The sequence below is a fragment of the Saccoglossus kowalevskii genome, chromosome 11 (assembly GCF_978046115.1).
Source record: "Saccoglossus kowalevskii chromosome 11, keSacKowa6.1, whole genome shotgun sequence".
In the NCBI taxonomy this organism is placed as follows: Eukaryota; Metazoa; Hemichordata; class Enteropneusta; family Harrimaniidae; genus Saccoglossus; species Saccoglossus kowalevskii.
In genome coordinates, this window is record NC_140651.1 from 13262751 (window position 1) to 13285875 (window position 23125).

General features: G+C 34.5%; 1 protein-coding gene across 1 annotated transcript in view; it reads right to left on the reverse strand.

The window, feature by feature from the left end:
- Nucleotides 1-10302, reverse strand: part of LOC146736208 (uncharacterized) — a 29269-nt gene extending 18967 nt beyond the window's left edge. Inside the window, 5 exon segments of the mRNA XM_085505782.1 lie at nucleotides 5689-5765; nucleotides 6505-6889; nucleotides 7153-7661; nucleotides 9236-9310; nucleotides 9926-10302. Coding sequence (XP_085361908.1) covers nucleotides 5689-5765; nucleotides 6505-6889; nucleotides 7153-7661; nucleotides 9236-9310; nucleotides 9926-10172 — 1293 coding nt within the window. The 5' untranslated portion in view covers nucleotides 10173-10302.
- Between the last annotated feature and the right edge of the window lie 12823 nt (nucleotides 10303-23125).

The following is a 23125-nucleotide window of genomic DNA, read 5'->3' on the forward strand; positions in this document are numbered from 1 at the left end:
TGAGAGTCTCCAGATGCTGGATTTTCTGAGGGCAAATGGGGACAAAGAAGGTCACATGGTGAGAGGTCAGGGGTTGAACGTAAGGTGACTGGTTGGAAGCTCACAACTTCTGAGGTTTTGAAAAGTTCTGTTTTTCTTCCATTGCAAACTGGGTCAAAAATCACCAAAGGTCAAGGAAAGGTCATCAAAAGGTCAATGAAATGTCATCCAAGGTCAAAGCCATGTCACAATCATCTCTTGACATTTATCGACCAAGCCATTTGAGATTGAAATACACGTTGTGTTCTGATATACTCAACTCCCAAAACACCCCCAAATCGAGAAATTGCGTCAGAGGTCATCTTCTAAATAACACTGTTTATTCAAAGTTAGTGAGATCTTAATCGGTTGCACTCTAATATGGCCCAAACCAGGAAAACGGGGTCAAAGGTCATCATAGGTCAAGTAAAAGTCACCCAAGGTCAAGGCAAGGTCAGGTCACATTCATCTCATGACATTTATCAACCAAGCCATTCTAGATTGGAATACATGTTTTGTTCTAATATACTCATCTCCCAAAACACTGGACTTGGGCCTAGGAAGAGGTCAGAGGGTAGTGGGCCAACCAACACAAACTAGAACTAGCTCGTCAGGTCTAGTATATAACTAGACCCATTGAAGTTTAAAACACTACAGGCAAAGTTGTTCAAATGAGAGCACTGACGGATGGATGGATGGATGGACGGACGCCCATCTCCACTAGATCCCCCGACGGCACTTAAGTGCCGGGGGATAATAACCACTTTTGGTAGCGATCTTAGAAGTATTCGTTTGACAGAGAAAAGAAAAATCGAGTGCGCATGTGTCAAAGGATTTGTCTATACGTATAGGTAAATCAAAACTGATATTACGCACACGCACTCAAGTTTTCCCTTTCTTTGCCCAACGAATACTTCTAAGATCGCTACAAAAAATGCACCTTTATTTCACGATGAATCATCTACTTTTGATTATGAACGAATACAGTATCAATAGATGATTTTTAAAACAGGTCCAGAATGCCCAAAGTTATCCATATTGCCTCTTTAAACTTAGCACTAAGGACAATAACAGACCTTTAAAACTTACAAAAACTTACTTAATTTTTGGTTTAATGAGAACTTATATGATGACCCTTATTCACAATACAATGTTAAGAAAAATATCTGAACAGAAATCACAGATATGTTGTTGGGGGAAAATATCTGCTTGATAAAATTATAAAATCGGTTGAAAAAAAAAGCACAAATCAATTAAAATCTTGAGGATATCTTTATGAGCGAACATATAGATAAGATGTATAATTCTCAGTTATCAGTTATACTCTGTTCTATTTAAAAGTTGATCGACTCCAAAATGTAATTGGAAGGCTTTTACATATGAACCGATTTGTGCTATACCACAACTGCGACAGTTATTGCATTCATGAGTTATGCGATTTGATTTTCACGCTTTTTTGACCAAGTCATTTTTGTCTTCAATAAATCCTTCATGCAACACTTGTTCGAATTGTGCTTCAGGTGCGTGCTAATGTCAACTAGCCTAGGAAGTACAAAAGGTTCTATGTTCCAAGTTCTTGTTTCAGCCCAGGACGCAGTGGTAAAAATATTATGCTGACCAAAGTCAAAAGGGAGGTGCCAATGCAGGTACTCAAATAACAAACAAGAGACAGGTGTTTATCACATACCAAAAATAATATGGATTACTTCTCAATATAATCTGATTTTGTAATAAGATTTTGTAATTTGATGTAAAACTTATATCAGTGTACTATCGCTCATGCAGTTTAGTAGACAACTTTTATTGTCCAGAGTAATTACAAGTAATTACAGCGATTTGTAGTCAATTTTATTCCAATCTTCTATTTTATTCCTAATCTTCCTACTACCAAAATAGTAGGAATGATTACATTATATTTTCAATGTCATGATAATCAACCAAATTTGATATGCTGACCTCTGTAATCAGATTTAAAATCAAATTTTGAAAAACATTACATAATATTTTGTATAATAGAATTTGTCGATTTTATACGTTAGGAAAGTATTGAGATTGTCATTGATTGCAAATATCAACTACTTTGGTGATGGTTGTACGAGCATGGTAACCAAAAACGTGAAGCTTGATATGCACTAAACAATAACCTAAAGCCTTCATTTCTAGCTGTCAAAATGACAAACTCCTTGTTCTGCAAACAATGTATGCTGCTACATTTTTGTCATCTGGTATGGCAAAGTACATGTCGAACACAGCAAAGTATTGACTAATCGGCAGAAAGAGTATTACAAAATTATGGCTTTTGGTGCATGGATATATCATTAATTGTTGTTGATAGCTTGGCTCGGCCAAACAAGTTTTCAAGATAAGCACACTCTTAGAGTGGAGTTTGGTGAGCTATTTTTGTTATGGTTCTGTTGTTAGCTTATCTCTAATCAACGTCCTTATGAACTTTGGCAAGTTACAAAAAAATTGCACTGTACATCTTTGTCAGTATACAGCCATGGAAAAAATCAATTTTGTTCAAACGGAAATGTGTCGAACAACGCAGTTGGCCTGCACCGAATTTAATTTTGTGTCACTCCATCGATCACGCTATATAGTTCCTGTTGATCAATAGATTCCTTCAAATTGCGAATTGTATACAGTTACAAGCATTTAGCAATACACAGTCCCTGTTCTGTATTTAATGTCTGAAGTCCGTGTGATATCTATGAGTGTGGTCTAGGGCAGTGTGAGTACTGTATAATTTCAGATGATAAAATACAAAATGGCCGAGAATTTGCACTATTTCTTTGAATACCAAGAAACATCAAAAGCAATAACATTTTAATCAAAGACCAATGATATTCGTGAAAAAAATTATGTGCATTGGTAGCACAACATGTACAACCTTCATACCAAGTTTCAAAGACATAAAAACGGTTGATGACAAGTTAAAAATGTGAATATTTAGGGTATAAAATAGCTGTATTTCGGTGAAAAATGATCAAATCCAAAAATAACTTAACATGCATATGAGTAAACCTGTATACCTTGTCCTTATAACAACTTTGAACCAATTCGGTCAAAGCATGTCCGACAAATCATGCAGGAACACACAAAACCATAAATAAAATGGCCGCCAGTCAGCCATTTTTAATAGAATCACAAAAACATCAGTGCATGCATCATTAATCTAACATGTACAACCTCCATACCAAGGTTGAAAATAGCGGCCAAAGAATGTCCGAAAAACATTTGACATGTTGAAAATGTGGATTTTCATCATTTTTAGGGTATAAAATAGCTGTGTTTCGGTAAAAAATTATCAAATCCAAAAAATAACTTGATGTGCATATGTCAAACCAGTATACCTTGTCCTTGTATCAACTTTGAACCAAATCGCTTAAAGCATGTCCGAGAACTGACTCAGGACGGAACCCAAATTATAAAAGGGGACTAAAAATACTATTTTCATTGTGAATCATAATACTTGGTATCACAGTCAGGTGAACAAAATTTAAGCATTTTTGGTTTGAACATCGGGTGGCACTATAACCATTTTGTTTGCAATGTGAGATAAGATGGCGAACAAGCCTTAATTGCTGCAAATTAATGATTTTTTTGCCATGGTTGTACTGACATACACGTACAGCAAGATTTTTTTTTGTAACCATCCAAAGTTCATAAGAACATTTAAGTCCAATATAAGCTAACAACCGATCCATAACAAAAATAGCTCACCAAACTCTGCTTATGTCCCTTTAATGAAGTCATGTGGCCAACTCATTGACAGCTTATTTAAATCAAATACATACAGTCATGTACATTTCCACCACCTCTGTCAACAACCTACAGCTGACTATTATAAGGCTTATCATAACATTTGTCAAAATTTACTGTTGGAACATCATAAAATAACATAGAAATTAAAAACAAATCAATAATATGCCTCAACTTTCAACAACACAATTTGAAACTGCAGTATACAGTATACACATTGTAAAATGGCTCTTAACCTTGAGTCAATAAGATAACACATCATGCATGTTCACAGATTCAACAATAAAGCTGTTAAAAAGCGTCAATCTTTAACTAAGCACAAGAGTAACTGTAATAAATTATTATAAACCTAAGCATGATAATCTTGTTAAAACTAAAAACATCTCTTGTTCTACTCTCGACCATCTACAATAACACCAAGCAGAAAGTGAAATTATCCCGACCATACTCATGATTTGATCACTGAATACAAGTTTGCTCAATAATGATCAAACTTTTTCACTGTTACAATTATAGGTTCTTGAAAATGGCCAAACTGTTCCATGTACATGGAGACTTCAACTAAATGGAATATTAATTTTGGCTACTTAACTATTACAGTGGAAAACTAGGAAATGGATTGAAAACTGAAAAAAAAATAAAACAGATTCACAGCAATGATCCATTCAATTGACCATTGTATAAGTTAACACGGTTGGTTGTATGATCCCTTTACATGCACACATGGAATTTGTTGTAAACCAAGTGTCTAAACAGATGTCTGATCATTGTAATTACAGTAGATTTCACTTTAGCTCGACACTTCGACGTCTAGCATGAAGTTTGTTATCAGTTAGCGTTGTTGTAGAGCCAACAAATGAAAACAACAGAGCCAAACTAAGCGTCAGTGTTGCATCTTTATTACGATTCAATGAAGTTGAAATCTATTATATATTAAATATTTCAATTGTATTGCAACAACACATGCTTTCTCTTGGCCATTAACCCATTCACATGTTCAGATATCAAGCTTACCCGAAAAAAAGCCCAAACACTGGACAAGTTTGATTTGCTTCCAATGTCACTCGTACATCATTCGGGTAGAGACGTTTTCCGTTATGATTTGTTTTTGACTGGCAATTAAGCGCCATGGAGCGTTTTTGTTGCCAACAACTTGATACAAATACGTTCATGCCAGACGTTAAAGTGTTGAGCTAAAGTGAAATCCACTGTTAGCTGCTTGTACCCCCTTGTGATGAGTTTAGATTTTCAATGTATGATGGGGAAAAGATCTCTGGATTCTATGAAAAAATATGCCATTGTGGATCTTTATTGTATTTTTTTGGATTTATATAATGAATAATTATGATTCAACACGTCAACAGGGTTTTGAGCCAATATATCTGACCTCAGTGATCAAGACTGCTGGCAACCATTTTCACATGGTGCTTTTAGCCGTTGATATGTTAACTAATTACAATCAAAGATTGTGCATATTCTCAGTTAGAGAGCATATACAACTGCCTAACAACTTTTTCTTGGTGACACAACTATAATATAGATATCTTGGAAATTCATCCCAACCCAAAAACAGAAAAAATATATCACTAACATACATAGTGTTACAGTCTCTCTATCACTGGTGCTATGCACCCCAACAAACACTAAGAAAATGTACCACTGCCATAAACAATGACATCTATCGCAAACAAGAAGCAAGAAGCATATATCAATTTTAAAGCAATTAAGTTTTCACTTTGATTCATATCAGTATCGCCCATAACCTGTACCTTGACATTTTACAGTAGTATCAAAAGCATGTTTGAAATCATTATATGTTGCATGGCACACTGGTAGTACTATTTCCTCGGTGCATACACCTGGATCAGGAAGTTTCACGGTGGTACTATTACTAAACTTGACAAATACCTTTGGTGGAATGCTTCTATAACCTGTTATGAACATCAGAACATCATAGATGGTTGGTTCATCTCCATGTTCAGCATCTGTCAGTATAACAGAAACATCACTGTAATTTCACAAATCACTGTCTTCATCGAAATTGAGTGTTAAATATTATATGCATACATTAATTTACCTATTGTAAAAGGTGCGACCATGGCATGTATTGATTAAAACATACACGATGTAATTAGTACATAACACATTAACTCAATGCATGCATGTATATTTCAAAGTAACCCCAGCCATGATTTGCAATATTCAGAATTACCCCTCAGACCACCCACTGAGTAACAGCTGCCACCGTTTTTCATGCTGCCGATACGAAGGTTGAATAAACATTATTATTATTATAGATAGACACACACAATAACACACACTTTACCACTGCTTACAACCCAACTAAATTATGGTACAAAGTCTAAAATAGCTGTTGACAGTTTGAATTTCGGAATAGTTTCAAATTCTGGAGGATGATTGTCGGAGAATGATGGGTAGGAGGTGATGGGTAGGAACCAGGTGTCTTATTATTATCAACCAAGTTAGGTGTTTCTGCCGAATACTCATTTGCGATTACAATTGTAAATGCTTGTGATTTCCAAAGTCTAATATATGCACTTCCCTAGGACAAACATGATTGTGAGTTGTCAAAGGGAGTGAGTTTGCACTATACTCTTCACATAAAATTGGTGGATAGAGAATTCTATACATAGATGTGCCACTATGTATTACTTAACTACTTTTAATTCAAAACAAATCACTGAGACAAACAATTATATTTACCTTGGCTTTCACATTTTTGCTCAAGATACTTATGGAAGAATGCGAAATTCTTTTCTTTGTCTTCATTATCAATAGTTTCACCATCTCTCAATTCTACCTTGTTCTTTAGAACATCATAAGCTATAATGTTTTCTTCTGGGAAAACAATATCTACTAATTCTGGTTCATCTGCAATGACCTTAAGGAGTCCCATGTAATTTAGCCCTCTTCTCAGCTGATCCATCTGTATTTTGCGTGACAGCAATACGCTATGTTGCATAACTTCATAAACAAGAACATTTCTATTCTCAGTGGTCACTTCATAATGAGATGCACCTACATATGAAAGGATATCAACAAGGGTTGGCCCAAGCTGCTTCAACTCATCTACATCTGCATCCAGAACCTGTGAAACCAAACACAACACACTAAGTCATCACCTACGATGTTGTGGTGCGGCATGGGGCCAGACACTTTCGCATGTTCTCTACCGCCCACCCACCCAAACATTCCATGGACAATCCGCGCTCAAGATAACATCAAATCCAGACCCACTCCTTAATATACAATAGGATTATCCTTGAGCGGAGTTGTGAGGCTTTAAAAACAACATCATTATATCCACACAAACGATGCAGCATCATCTAAACACTAAATTTCAATACACACCTTTTTAAGTGTCTCTTGTAAATCCACATCAGCTATGTCTTCCATCACTACTTTATTTGCAGCCAAATCAATGTCACCATATATAATGTAGTGTATGATTGGTTTTGCAATGCCATTCAAACCACAGCCAGTATGCAATATGGAGTGACTCAACATTTTACCAACAAGTTCAAATAGTTCTTCAGCCATTACACTCTGTCTATTAATAGGCACAAGATGCTTTCTTTGGCGCTCAAACATAGGTTCTTCTTGATTGGTCAAAACCGTGTTCATGCTCAAGTGGAAAAACTCTCTTCGTGGACCACCGGTATCAACAGCAAGTTCCTCTTCATTCCCCGAGATGAAATGAACCATGGGATGAATTTTTAAATTCAAACCTTGTTTATATATCCCAATTAATTGACGCAGAGGGTAACGTGCATCTCGATCATAGTAAATAGATACTGGTCGACCTTCTTCAAGTATAGAAGTTCGCCACTTGTTTAACTTTTCCAGTGGACTTAAAGTATCTGAAAAAAAGATGATAATAAAAATTAGAGATTTTAGAAAGTGTTCATGTTGTACAGATCGATACAAATGCTGATTGTGTAAACTATTGATATATGCTGAAAACCCTAGTATCTTCACTGCTGGATTTCATCCGAAACTATTGAATCTTTTGTTAGAACAAGAATTTGGTCATATGCAAATTACACTAATTAGATATCTGCTGATTGATACCAACACCTAATTAGATCTTGCAATTGTCCCTTATCATTTTACGGTTGATTTTAAGCTTACTGTTAGTTCTTGTAATATCAGCAGAGCAAAAATCCGTAAATATGCAAATTAACTCTTACCCCGCCAGCTAGACTATTGTCTATGACTTGCACAAGTGGTACAAATAGTGGGCATTTTCCATACCCCTATCCTGCCAGTACCCTTACCAAACGTGTAGATCTACAAGCTCATCTAAAGTAGATCTAATTTTCATCTACAAAAGACAAATGTAGATGACTTTGTAGATCTACAGTAGATCTACTTTAGTGAATACATAATGAAGCAGTGTAGACTAATGTAGATGTATTTGTAGATGAGGGAAGATTAGTTTGTGGATGAGTGTAGATTACATTGAATTAGGAAAAAATGAATCTCTGATTTTTGTGGATATTAAAAAGTAAAGTAATCTTTTATTGTACATCCTTCATGGAAGGATGTGTTTTGAAATGGCCGAGAAGGCTTGTACCATTCAAGAGCCAGTGATCACAATCCTGTTAAAGATATGATCTTAAGACACTGGATCATTGAGCCTGTTACTTATGCCACGTCAGCAAAAAACTGCATCAGGTTTCTAATGCTTCCAACTGATCAAACTCGTGTATCAGCTTCACAACTGCAGTACAATACCCAAATTACATACTATGCAATTCATATTATTCTACCGATCATGTTTGCAAATCAAACTTTCAAAAATCAGTCAATATATTGTCAAATTTGCAAAAAACATATTTTCCCATCATGCTTTATCTCATTATGCAAAAATTTGTCTGAGTTATTTGTAGATGAATGGAGACAATTTTGTAGATGAACGTTTTAGTAGACTAATGTAGATGAACCTGTAGATGACTGTGGACAAACTTCATCTACATATAATGTTTAAATGAAACTCATCTACAAATACTTGAAATCGACTCATGTATATCTATAGTAGATCTATTGTAGATCTACAAACGTCTAATGTGGATCTACATTTTCCGTAAGTGTATGTCTATCGTCTACAACCTTCCAAGGGTTTTTGAAAAAAATTCACCGTTTTCAATCTAATCGAAAATGTTGATGGTGTTATCTTTTATATTCAATCGGCATACACAAGCCCACTCTGTGACATTTTCTCCTAAAGTATGCCTGCAAAGAAATGCAATATTGATTTTGTGTTCTGTTTTTTATCCATATTGATGAAGTAAGATGAAGTTACAATCTATTTTCTGACAAGAGTGAGGCTGTGAATGAAAGCGAATATGCAAATGAAGAAAGCTCCATTCACTAGAGTATTACAGCATGAGAAGGGGCATACACAGCACTCCCTTATTTTCATCATATTTACCTGTCTTAGTGGTATCATTGCTTTCATTTTCAACACCAATCCCAATTTCATCAGAAGAGCATGCACTAGAATCACCTGTACATTTATTGTTGGAATGAAAAAAATACAAAAAATTAGAATGAAGACAAGCGACGACATGGCACAGTCCCCGTAGAGAATAACAACTCTGTATTACCACATTGCAAGCTGATACAATACAGTACTTAAATATATATATATATACACAGGTACAGAAGTGAATTGCTGCAGGCATATCCAATATATATATACATTTGTCAAAATCAAAATGGCCATCTTGGGAAAGGTTTGTAATTGAAAGTGTTGAACTGTGCATAAACCGCCTATAATGGTTACTCCCTCCAACTATTTTGAAGAAAATCTGACAATATGCATGTAAAAATGCCTGATTTTAGTGTATTTTTACAATCGGCAGTAAAGCATCTTTCACCAGATGACAAAATTAGCGCATACACATGCTATGATGTATAAAGTTTGAAGTCCAATTGCTCCAACTATGTTCAGGTTCTGTGTCCGGAATAATTTTCAAAAATAGCCACCATTTTGTCAAAAGTGACAAGAAATCACTAAAACAGTTCATGTCTACATGAATATTATCAGGTTTGTTTTCTGTAACAATTTTAAGCAATCATGTTAAAAAACAACTCCAAAAGCATGATTTAAAAAACTCACCCAACACTTGCTCAGCAACAACAGGATATGATGAGTCACTGTACTTTCCTACACCGGCTTTGTTCACAGCAGCAATTCTAAAATGGTAACGAGATCCTTCTGTCAGGTCAGCCACAGTATATTCAGTATCAGGAATAGGTTGTCTGTTAACTTGAGACCATCCGGTAGTAAAGTCATCCTTTTCAACATAATATCCAGTAACTGAAGAACTGCCAGGATCATCAGGTGGCATCCATTTCAAGGTCATAAATTTACAGAAATTTACTGTCAGCCATTTCACTTCCGATGGGGACAGTAAAGGTCACCATGGCATTGAAATGACACAGCATGAACCGGTTGATCACCTGATAGACATTAGACACCTGTGTGGTGGAATGAAGAAAAAAAATAGGCAATACTGCCTTCTCTGCTACTATGTTTCCTGGGAAGACAAGAGCATCTAAGGATAAACTTAAAAATCACTTTGCCTATGATCTGGTTGCCAGATGCAATACAGAACACACAAAGGCTTTCAAGCAGTATTGCGGATGTCTGGAAATTATAAAAAATAAATTATCATTCACTGTTGATGCCATCGTTGAATGTTATAGTAGGAACTGTGGAGAAATGTGCAGAAAATATTCATTTGTTTGCACAGGTAGGAAACGCAATAAATGGAACAAATCATTTTTATCGCTTGACACTGAACTGAATATGTCTGAGACAGACAAAGAACAATTACGGGGAATAATTTGGATGCGACTTGGTCCAAGTGCACTAGAAAAAACAAAATTTATGACAAGCACACAAAAAACTGAAGCTGTGCACTGTAGTTATTCAAAAACAAATCCAAGGAGCATTACTTGGAGTAGAAATTTTTCACCTAGAATTCATAGTGCTATTCATGATCTGAACACTGGAAGTGCAAATTCTGTACTTAAAAAATGTGAGGCTATTGGCGCCCCGTTGGCCAAGGACAAAAATTTAATTAAGTCATTAGAGCGAGAACAAATTAACAAATGAGAGACATGCAAAAAGACAGAAATCTAAAAAATTTAAAATAAATAGAGGAAAACTCAGAAAAGCAAGATTTGATTTATACGATAAAGTAAAGAACTCAGAAAAACAAAATACTTATGTTAAAGGAATGTATTTAAATGTACAGTCCTGTAAAAAAAAATCAATATAAATTAACTGAGAAATGTAAAATAATTGACCATACTTACAGCAAGACCATGAAAAAATAAAATGCAGTTATCAGAGCACAGATATTGTCATATTTGAAAGCGAGATGAATGGACAGAGTGAGTGAAAGAAAGAAAGAATGAATACCCCCCCTCCACCACTATTTGTTTTTATAAAATACATGGTGGGTATGGATTGTGCCCAATGCACCTCTGGTTGCCATGGCAAAATTTTCGACTATTGTTAACCCCTCGGGGTTCCAGTGAGATGTGAGTTGGGGCCACGCACAGGCTATTGTGATACAGATGTGATACATCTCTCCCACCGACAGCAAATGTCTTGTGGTACAGCATGTATTGTAGTCTGTGGACATGCACAGTGCTCCACTTTCTAGAGCCAGGAAATCTCACTCTTATGGTGCCATATTGTGTCCCCCTGCTTGATTTTATATACCCTCTCCAAATGATGCAGCCCAATAAGTTTTCAACTGGCCTAGAGTTCAAATTAACTTTGTCAGAATAGTGCTTTCGCCAAATGTCATCCATGATTAATAGAGGTCAATGGGGTCAAATGAGGTCAAATATTGTAAAAATAAATCACAAATTATTAAATATTATTTCAACCAAAAAAGTTTCAATTCCAACTAAAATTACAAATTTGGGAGAGATATAAGTCAAGCAGGTGGTTCCACATCAAATATTGGTTCAGGGCTCATACCACTAATTGAAACTCCATAGACGACAATGTTAACATATGACGAGATTACTATATGAAAATAATAAACAAAGTTGAAAACATAGCTCTAAAATGGGAAATCAACATGCCTGTAATCAACCACATGAAAAAAACACACATGTTGGCCAGCTCAAACTCTTGCAAAACTCAGGTAAACAAGACACACCTACTGTATTTGGACTGCACCTAGAGAAATCACTGGGAAAACACCAAGATTAGAACATCCAAATACACACGGAATAATCCCACAGGTACACAGCCGCTAAGTAGTAAACAAAAGACCACATGTTAGTCTCACCTCTGACCCAGGTGATCGCGCCCTCAAACAGGGCTGGTTCCTGCTAGGCATTTAAAGGGCTCATACCACTAATTGAATTTCCATAGACGACAATGTTAACATATGACAAGATTGCTATATGAAAATGACGAAGAAAGTTGAAAATATGGCTCAAAAATGGGAAATCAACATGCCAGTAATCAACCATATGAAAAAAACTAACATGTTGGCCAGCTCAAACTCTTGCAAATCTCAGGTAAACAAGACACACCTACTGTATTTGGATTGCACCAAGAGAAATCACTGGAAAAACACCAAGATTAGAACATCCATTACCACACAGAATAAACCCACAGGTACACAGCCGCTAAGTAGTAAACAAAAGACCACATGTTGGTCTCACCTCTGACCCAGGTGATTACGCCCTCAAACAGGGAGCACCTGAGAAAAATAATATTTAAAAAATTTCATTGGTTCTTGCTGGGCATTTAAATTGAGGGCTACGAGCAGCCATTGGTTAATTAGTGGCATGAGACCTTCAGAGAAATAAGAAGGTTTAATAAAGTTCTTGTTGATCTTATATATGATGGAATATCATTAGACGAGTAATTTCCCATGCAAAAAAAATCCCCAAAATTTAAACCCTGGGAGTTATTTATCAAAATCTACCACTTGGTGGCGCCCTATACCCAGACAATTAGTTGTAGAAAGTGGCAACATACACACTCAGCATAACACCAAAATAGATGGTAGGCAATGAATATAAGCCTGATTATTAGATGCAGTACTGTAAAATATAATGTTCTCATTCACCACAAACAAGTACAGACCAACGTTTGGCATGATTAGTAATTTTAATTAATTTCTAGAAATAATACATAGAATAATGACAATTAAAAGTAGTTTATCACTATAATTTAAAAAAAAAAAAAAATTCTACTGAATCAAAAGTCTCAATTCATCAGCTCATTATTTCTCCAATTAATTAAAAACAAAAAAACAATTCCACGGTATCTGCATTTAGGCCGGAGACCTGTGACGGGCAACCTTGGATATACCAAAACACAACAGTGGTTTGATTTACCATGGCCACACATAGAATTTGCTCAACATAAAATACTTAATCAAATCTTATGTGAAAAAAAGTAGTTCAACGAAACAATTTTATGATTTAAAAAGAAATAAAAATAAAAATATACAAACAAGAAAAGGATCTAAATATAAAATACTTGTATTACACATCCCTGATCAAATTAAATTCAAATCAACAGGATTTCTGATTAATTGGGGGGGGGGTACATGCACTGTTCAATAATAAACTCAAGATGGGATTAATTAGCTAACTATTCACAAAAATTCTGAGAAAAGAGCAATAATTGTGAAATTGAAAGAGTTGTACTACTTGGCTAATATACTGACAGTATGCAAATCTCCTGTCAGTGACAAGATACACAACACAATTTTGAGAATTTATTTAAATATTTGGGATTTTGACCTCATTAAACTTTGAATACGGTACATTAGAAATGACCGCACTACAAATTGTTAAGTTTGTCTGCCATAATGTGAAAATAAGACAAAAAACCCATAAAATGGGGTTAAGCATTTTTCTCAGAATTCCTAGAGCCATTGAAATTAGTGGTGACATGAATAATTCATTGATGAATGAATAAAATTTTTGGACCAGTTTAATAAAAACATTTATATTTACAGACCACAGCCCAACCACAGCCAATTAATAAGATTAGGGCAAAAAATATACCGAATTACAAATTTTCAAAATCTTCAACCAAGATATAAGAGATTGACAGAAATGGGTGAAACGCATAGCAAAATATAACATTTCTGGATAAAAAATTACTCCATTGTGTCTAAAAGGTTGAATACAAAGCAAGAAAAGTGGTAAAATAAAAATAAAAAAGATTCCCAGTTACTTTGCACTATACCTGCCAAATCAATGGAGCTGATCTCATGAAATGTGTGCTTGAACACACAACCTCATAATTATCAGATCTATGCAAGGTCAGGAGAGGTCAAAAATTATAATAATTAGGTCAAAGTAAACTTTGGTTATGTAAGATGAGATCTGCCAAAAATGACTAAATTCCAGTGAATAGAGCCATAATTATGGTTAAAACAACAACCTCAGGTGGTCCTAGGCAAACTGTTACTTCAGGGCTCATACCACTAATTGAATTTCCATAGACGACAATGTTAACATATGACAAGATTGCTATATGAAAATGACGAAGAAAGTTGAAAATATGGCTCAAAAATGGGAAATCAACATGCCAGTAATCAACCATATGAAAAAAACTAACATGTTGGCCAGCTCAAACTCTTGCAAATCTCAGGTAAACAAGACACACCTACTGTATTTGGATTGCACCAAGAGAAATCACTGGAAAAACACCAAGATTAGAACATCCATTACCACACAGAATAAACCCACAGGTACACAGCCGCTAAGTAGTAAACAAAAGACCACATGTTGGTCTCACCTCTGACCCAGGTGATTACGCCCTCAAACAGGGAGCACCTGAGAAAAATAATATTTAAAAAATTTCATTGGTTCTTGCTGGGCATTTAAATTGAGGGCTACGAGCAGCCATTGGTTAATTAGTGGCATGAGACCTTCAGAGAAATAAGAAGGTTTAATAAAGTTCTTGTTGATCTTATATATGATGGAATATCATTAGACGAGTAATTTCCCATGCAAAAAAAATCCCCAAAATTTAAACCCTGGGAGTTATTTATCAAAATCTACCACTTGGTGGCGCCCTATACCCAGACAATTAGTTGTAGAAAGTGGCAACATACACACTCAGCATAACACCAAAATAGATGGTAGGCAATGAATATAAGCCTGATTATTAGATGCAGTACTGTAAAATATAATGTTCTCATTCACCACAAACAAGTACAGACCAACGTTTGGCATGATTAGTAATTTTAATTAATTTCTAGAAATAATACATAGAATAATGACAATTAAAAGTAGTTTATCACTATAATTTAAAAAAAAAAAAAAATTCTACTGAATCAAAAGTCTCAATTCATCAGCTCATTATTTCTCCAATTAATTAAAAACAAAAAAACAATTCCACGGTATCTGCATTTAGGCCGGAGACCTGTGACGGGCAACCTTGGATATACCAAAACACAACAGTGGTTTGATTTACCATGGCCACACATAGAATTTGCTCAACATAAAATACTTAATCAAATCTTATGTGAAAAAAAGTAGTTCAACGAAACAATTTTATGATTTAAAAAGAAATAAAAATAAAAATATACAAACAAGAAAAGGATCTAAATATAAAATACTTGTATTACACATCCCTGATCAAATTAAATTCAAATCAACAGGATTTCTGATTAATTGGGGGGGGGGGGGTACATGCACTGTTCAATAATAAACTCAAGATGGGATTAATTAGCTAACTATTCACAAAAATTCTGAGAAAAGAGCAATAATTGTGAAATTGAAAGAGTTGTACTACTTGGCTAATATACTGACAGTATGCAAATCTCCTGTCAGTGACAAGATACACAACACAATTTTGAGAATTTATTTAAATATTTGGGATTTTGACCTCATTAAACTTTGAATACGGTACATTAGAAATGACCGCACTACAAATTGTTAAGTTTGTCTGCCATAATGTGAAAATAAGACAAAAAACCCATAAAATGGGGTTAAGCATTTTTCTCAGAATTCCTAGAGCCATTGAAATTAGTGGTGACATGAATAATTCATTGATGAATGAATAAAATTTTTGGACCAGTTTAATAAAAACATTTATATTTACAGACCACAGCCCAACCACAGCCAATTAATAAGATTAGGGCAAAAAATATACCGAATTACAAATTTTCAAAATCTTCAACCAAGATATAAGAGATTGACAGAAATGGGTGAAACGCATAGCAAAATATAACATTTCTGGATAAAAAATTACTCCATTGTGTCTAAAAGGTTGAATACAAAGCAAGAAAAGTGGTAAAATAAAAATAAAAAAGATTCCCAGTTACTTTGCACTATACCTGCCAAATCAATGGAGCTGATCTCATGAAATGTGTGCTTGAACACACAACCTCATAATTATCAGATCTATGCAAGGTCAGGAGAGGTCAAAAATTATAATAATTAGGTCAAAGTAAACTTTGGTTATGTAAGATGAGATCTGCCAAAAATGACTAAATTCCAGTGAATAGAGCCATAATTATGGTTAAAACAACAACCTCAGGTGGTCCTAGGCAAACTGTTACTTCAGGGCTCATACCACTAATTGAATTTCCATAGACGACAATGTTAACATATGACAAGATTGCTATATGAAAATGACGAAGAAAGTTGAAAATATGGCTCAAAAATGGGAAATCAACATGCCAGTAATCAACCATATGAAAAAAACTAACATGTTGGCCAGCTCAAACTCTTGCAAATCTCAGGTAAACAAGACACACCTACTGTATTTGGATTGCACCAAGAGAAATCACTGGAAAAACACCAAGATTAGAACATCCATTACCACACAGAATAAACCCACAGGTACACAGCCGCTAAGTAGTAAACAAAAGACCACATGTTGGTCTCACCTCTGACCCAGGTGATTACGCCCTCAAACAGGGAGCACCTGAGAAAAATAATATTTAAAAAATTTCATTGGTTCTTGCTGGGCATTTAAATTGAGGGCTACGAGCAGCCATTGGTTAATTAGTGGCATGAGACCTTCAGAGAAATAAGAAGGTTTAATAAAGTTCTTGTTGATCTTATATATGATGGAATATCATTAGACGAGTAATTTCCCATGCAAAAAAAATCCCCAAAATTTAAACCCTGGGAGTTATTTATCAAAATCTACCACTTGGTGGCGCCCTATACCCAGACAATTAGTTGTAGAAAGTGGCAACATACACACTCAGCATAACACCAAAATAGATGGTAGGCAATGAATATAAGCCTGATTATTAGATGCAGTACTGTAAAATATAATGTTCTCATTCACCACAAACAAGTACAGACCAACGTTTGGCATGATTAGTAATTTTAATTAATTTCTAGAAATAATACATAGAATAATGACAATTAAAAGTAGTTTATCACTATAATTTAAAAAAAAAAAAAAATTCTACTGAATCAAAAGTCTCAATTCATCAGCTCATTATTTCTCCAATTAATTAAAAACAAAAAAACAATTCCACGGTATCTGCATTTAGGCCGGAGACCTGTGACGGGCAACCTTGGATATACCAAAACACAACAGTGGTTTGATTTACCATGGCCACACATAGAATTTGCTCAACATAAAATACTTAATCAAATCTTATGTGAAAAAAAGTAGTTCAACGAAACAATTTTATGATTTAAAAAGAAATAAAAATAAAAATATACAAACAAGAAAAGGATCTAAATATAAAATACTTGTATTACACATCCCTGATCAAATTAAATTCAAATCAACAGGATTTCTGATTAATTGGGGGGGGGGGTACATGCACTGTTCAATAATAAACTCAAGATGGGATTAATTAGCTAACTATTCACAAAAATTCTGAGAAAAGAGCAATAATTGTGAAATTGAAAGAGTTGTACTACTTGGCTAATATACTGACAGTATGCAAATCTCCTGTCAGTGACAAGATACACAACACAATTTTGAGAATTTATTTAAATATTTGGGATTTTGACCTCATTAAACTTTGAATACGGTACATTAGAAATGACCGCACTACAAATTGTTAAGTTTGTCTGCCATAATGTGAAAATAAGACAAAAAACCCATAAAATGGGGTTAAGCATTTTTCTCAGAATTCCTAGAGCCATTGAAATTAGTGGTGACATGAATAATTCATTGATGAATGAATAAAATTTTTGGACCAGTTTAATAAAAACATTTATATTTACAGACCACAGCCCAACCACAGCCAATTAATAAGATTAGGGCAAAAAATATACCGAATTACAAATTTTCAAAATCTTCAACCAAGATATAAGAGATTGACAGAAATGGGTGAAACGCATAGCAAAATATAACATTTCTGGATAAAAAATTACTCCATTGTGTCTAAAAGGTTGAATACAAAGCAAGAAAAGTGGTAAAATAAAAATAAAAAAGATTCCCAGTTACTTTGCACTATACCTGCCAAATCAATGGAGCTGATCTCATGAAATGTGTGCTTGAACACACAACCTCATAATTATCAGATCTATGCAAGGTCAGGAGAGGTCAAAAATTATAATAATTAGGTCAAAGTAAACTTTGGTTATGTAAGATGAGATCTGCCAAAAATGACTAAATTCCAGTGAATAGAGCCATAATTATGGTTAAAACAACAACCTCAGGTGGTCCTAGGCAAACTGTTACTTCAGGGCTCATACCACTAATTGAATTTCCATAGACGACAATGTTAACATATGACAAGATTGCTATATGAAAATGACGAAGAAAGTTGAAAATATGGCTCAAAAATGGGAAATCAACATGCCAGTAATCAACCATATGAAAAAAACTAACATGTTGGCCAGCTCAAACTCTTGCAAATCTCAGGTAAACAAGACACACCTACTGTATTTGGATTGCACCAAGAGAAATCACTGGAAAAACACCAAGATTAGAACATCCATTACCACACAGAATAAACCCACAGGTACACAGCCGCTAAGTAGTAAACAAAAGACCACATGTTGGTCTCACCTCTGACCCAGGTGATTACGCCCTCAAACAGGGAGCACCTGAGAAAAATAATATTTAAAAAATTTCATTGGTTCTTGCTGGGCATTTAAATTGAGGGCTACGAGCAGCCATTGGTTAATTAGTGGCATGAGACCTTCAGAGAAATAAGAAGGTTTAATAAAGTTCTTGTTGATCTTATATATGATGGAATATCATTAGACGAGTAATTTCCCATGCAAAAAAAATCCCCAAAATTTAAACCCTGGGAGTTATTTATCAAAATCTACCACTTGGTGGCGCCCTATACCCAGACAATTAGTTGTAGAAAGTGGCAACATACACACTCAGCATAACACCAAAATAGATGGTAGGCAATGAATATAAGCCTGATTATTAGATGCAGTACTGTAAAATATAATGTTCTCATTCACCACAAACAAGTACAGACCAACGTTTGGCATGATTAGTAATTTTAATTAATTTCTAGAAATAATACATAGAATAATGACAATTAAAAGTAGTTTATCACTATAATTTAAAAAAAAAAAAAAATTCTACTGAATCAAAAGTCTCAATTCATCAGCTCATTATTTCTCCAATTAATTAAAAACAAAAAAACAATTCCACGGTATCTGCATTTAGGCCGGAGACCTGTGACGGGCAACCTTGGATATACCAAAACACAACAGTGGTTTGATTTACCATGGCCACACATAGAATTTGCTCAACATAAAATACTTAATCAAATCTTATGTGAAAAAAAGTAGTTCAACGAAACAATTTTATGATTTAAAAAGAAATAAAAATAAAAATATACAAACAAGAAAAGGATCTAAATATAAAATACTTGTATTACACATCCCTGATCAAATTAAATTCAAATCAACAGGATTTCTGATTAATTGGGGGGGGGGGTACATGCACTGTTCAATAATAAACTCAAGATGGGATTAATTAGCTAACTATTCACAAAAATTCTGAGAAAAGAGCAATAATTGTGAAATTGAAAGAGTTGTACTACTTGGCTAATATACTGACAGTATGCAAATCTCCTGTCAGTGACAAGATACACAACACAATTTTGAGAATTTATTTAAATATTTGGGATTTTGACCTCATTAAACTTTGAATACGGTACATTAGAAATGACCGCACTACAAATTGTTAAGTTTGTCTGCCATAATGTGAAAATAAGACAAAAAACCCATAAAATGGGGTTAAGCATTTTTCTCAGAATTCCTAGAGCCATTGAAATTAGTGGTGACATGAATAATTCATTGATGAATGAATAAAATTTTTGGACCAGTTTAATAAAAACATTTATATTTACAGACCACAGCCCAACCACAGCCAATTAATAAGATTAGGGCAAAAAATATACCGAATTACAAATTTTCAAAATCTTCAACCAAGATATAAGAGATTGACAGAAATGGGTGAAACGCATAGCAAAATATAACATTTCTGGATAAAAAATTACTCCATTGTGTCTAAAAGGTTGAATACAAAGCAAGAAAAGTGGTAAAATAAAAATAAAAAAGATTCCCAGTTACTTTGCACTATACCTGCCAAATCAATGGAGCTGATCTCATGAAATGTGTGCTTGAACACACAACCTCATAATTATCAGATCTATGCAAGGTCAGGAGAGGTCAAAAATTATAATAATTAGGTCAAAGTAAACTTTGGTTATGTAAGATGAGATCTGCCAAAAATGACTAAATTCCAGTGAATAGAGCCATAATTATGGTTAAAACAACAACCTCAGGTGGTCCTAGGCAAACTGTTACTTCAGGGCTCATACCACTAATTGAATTTCCATAGACGACAATGTTAACATATGACAAGATTGCTATATGAAAATGACGAAGAAAGTTGAAAATATGGCTCAAAAATGGGAAATCAACATGCCAGTAATCAACCATATGAAAAAAACTAACATGTTGGCCAGCTCAAACTCTTGCAAATCTCAGGTAAACAAGACACACCTACTGTATTTGGATTGCACCAAGAGAAATCACTGGAAAAACACCAAGATTAGAACATCCATTACCACACAGAATAAACCCACAGGTACACAGCCGCTAAGTAGTAAACAAAAGACCACATGTTGGTCTCACCTCTGACCCAGGTGATTACGCCCTCAAACAGGGAGCACCTGAGAAAAATAATATTTAAAAAATTTCATTGGTTCTTGCTGGGCATTTAAATTGAGGGCTACGAGCAGCCATTGGTTAATTAGTGGCATGAGACCTTCAGAGAAATAAGAAGGTTTAATAAAGTTCTTGTTGATCTTATATATGATGGAATATCATTAGACGAGTAATTTCCCATGCAAAAAAAATCCCCAAAATTTAAACCCTGGGAGTTATTTATCAAAATCTACCACTTGGTGGCGCCCTATACCCAGACAATTAGTTGTAGAAAGTGGCAACATACACACTCAGCATAACACCAAAATAGATGGTAGGCAATGAATATAAGCCTGATTATTAGATGCAGTACTGTAAAATATAATGTTCTCATTCACCACAAACAAGTACAGACCAACGTTTGGCATGATTAGTAATTTTAATTAATTTCTAGAAATAATACATAGAATAATGACAATTAAAAGTAGTTTATCACTATAATTTAAAAAAAAAAAAAAATTCTACTGAATCAAAAGTCTCAATTCATCAGCTCATTATTTCTCCAATTAATTAAAAACAAAAAAACAATTCCACGGTATCTGCATTTAGGCCGGAGACCTGTGACGGGCAACCTTGGATATACCAAAACACAACAGTGGTTTGATTTACCATGGCCACACATAGAATTTGCTCAACATAAAATACTTAATCAAATCTTATGTGAAAAAAAGTAGTTCAACGAAACAATTTTATGATTTAAAAAGAAATAAAAATAAAAATATACAAACAAGAAAAGGATCTAAATATAAAATACTTGTATTACACATCCCTGATCAAATTAAATTCAAATCAACAGGATTTCTGATTAATTGGGGGGGGGGGGGTACATGCACTGTTCAATAATAAACTCAAGATGGGATTAATTAGCTAACTATTCACAAAAATTCTGAGAAAAGAGCAATAATTGTGAAATTGAAAGAGTTGTACTACTTGGCTAATATACTGACAGTATGCAAATCTCCTGTCAGTGACAAGATACACAACACAATTTTGAGAATTTATTTAAATATTTGGGATTTTGACCTCATTAAACTTTGAATACGGTACATTAGAAATGACCGCACTACAAATTGTTAAGTTTGTCTGCCATAATGTGAAAATAAGACAAAAAACCCATAAAATGGGGTTAAGCATTTTTCTCAGAATTCCTAGAGCCATTGAAATTAGTGGTGACATGAATAATTCATTGATGAATGAATAAAATTTTTGGACCAGTTTAATAAAAACATTTATATTTACAGACCACAGCCCAACCACAGCCAATTAATAAGATTAGGGCAAAAAATATACCGAATTACAAATTTTCAAAATCTTCAACCAAGATATAAGAGATTGACAGAAATGGGTGAAACGCATAGCAAAATATAACATTTCTGGATAAAAAATTACTCCATTGTGTCTAAAAGGTTGAATACAAAGCAAGAAAAGTGGTAAAATAAAAATAAAAAAGATTCCCAGTTACTTTGCACTATACCTGCCAAATCAATGGAGCTGATCTCATGAAATGTGTGCTTGAACACACAACCTCATAATTATCAGATCTATGCAAGGTCAGGAGAGGTCAAAAATTATAATAATTAGGTCAAAGTAAACTTTGGTTATGTAAGATGAGATCTGCCAAAAATGACTAAATTCCAGTGAATAGAGCCATAATTATGGTTAAAACAACAACCTCAGGTGGTCCTAGGCAAACTGTTACTTCAGGGCTCATACCACTAATTGAATTTCCATAGACGACAATGTTAACATATGACAAGATTGCTATATGAAAATGACGAAGAAAGTTGAAAATATGGCTCAAAAATGGGAAATCAACATGCCAGTAATCAACCATATGAAAAAAACTAACATGTTGGCCAGCTCAAACTCTTGCAAATCTCAGGTAAACAAGACACACCTACTGTATTTGGATTGCACCAAGAGAAATCACTGGAAAAACACCAAGATTAGAACATCCATTACCACACAGAATAAACCCACAGGTACACAGCCGCTAAGTAGTAAACAAAAGACCACATGTTGGTCTCACCTCTGACCCAGGTGATTACGCCCTCAAACAGGGAGCACCTGAGAAAAATAATATTTAAAAAATTTCATTGGTTCTTGCTGGGCATTTAAATTGAGGGCTACGAGCAGCCATTGGTTAATTAGT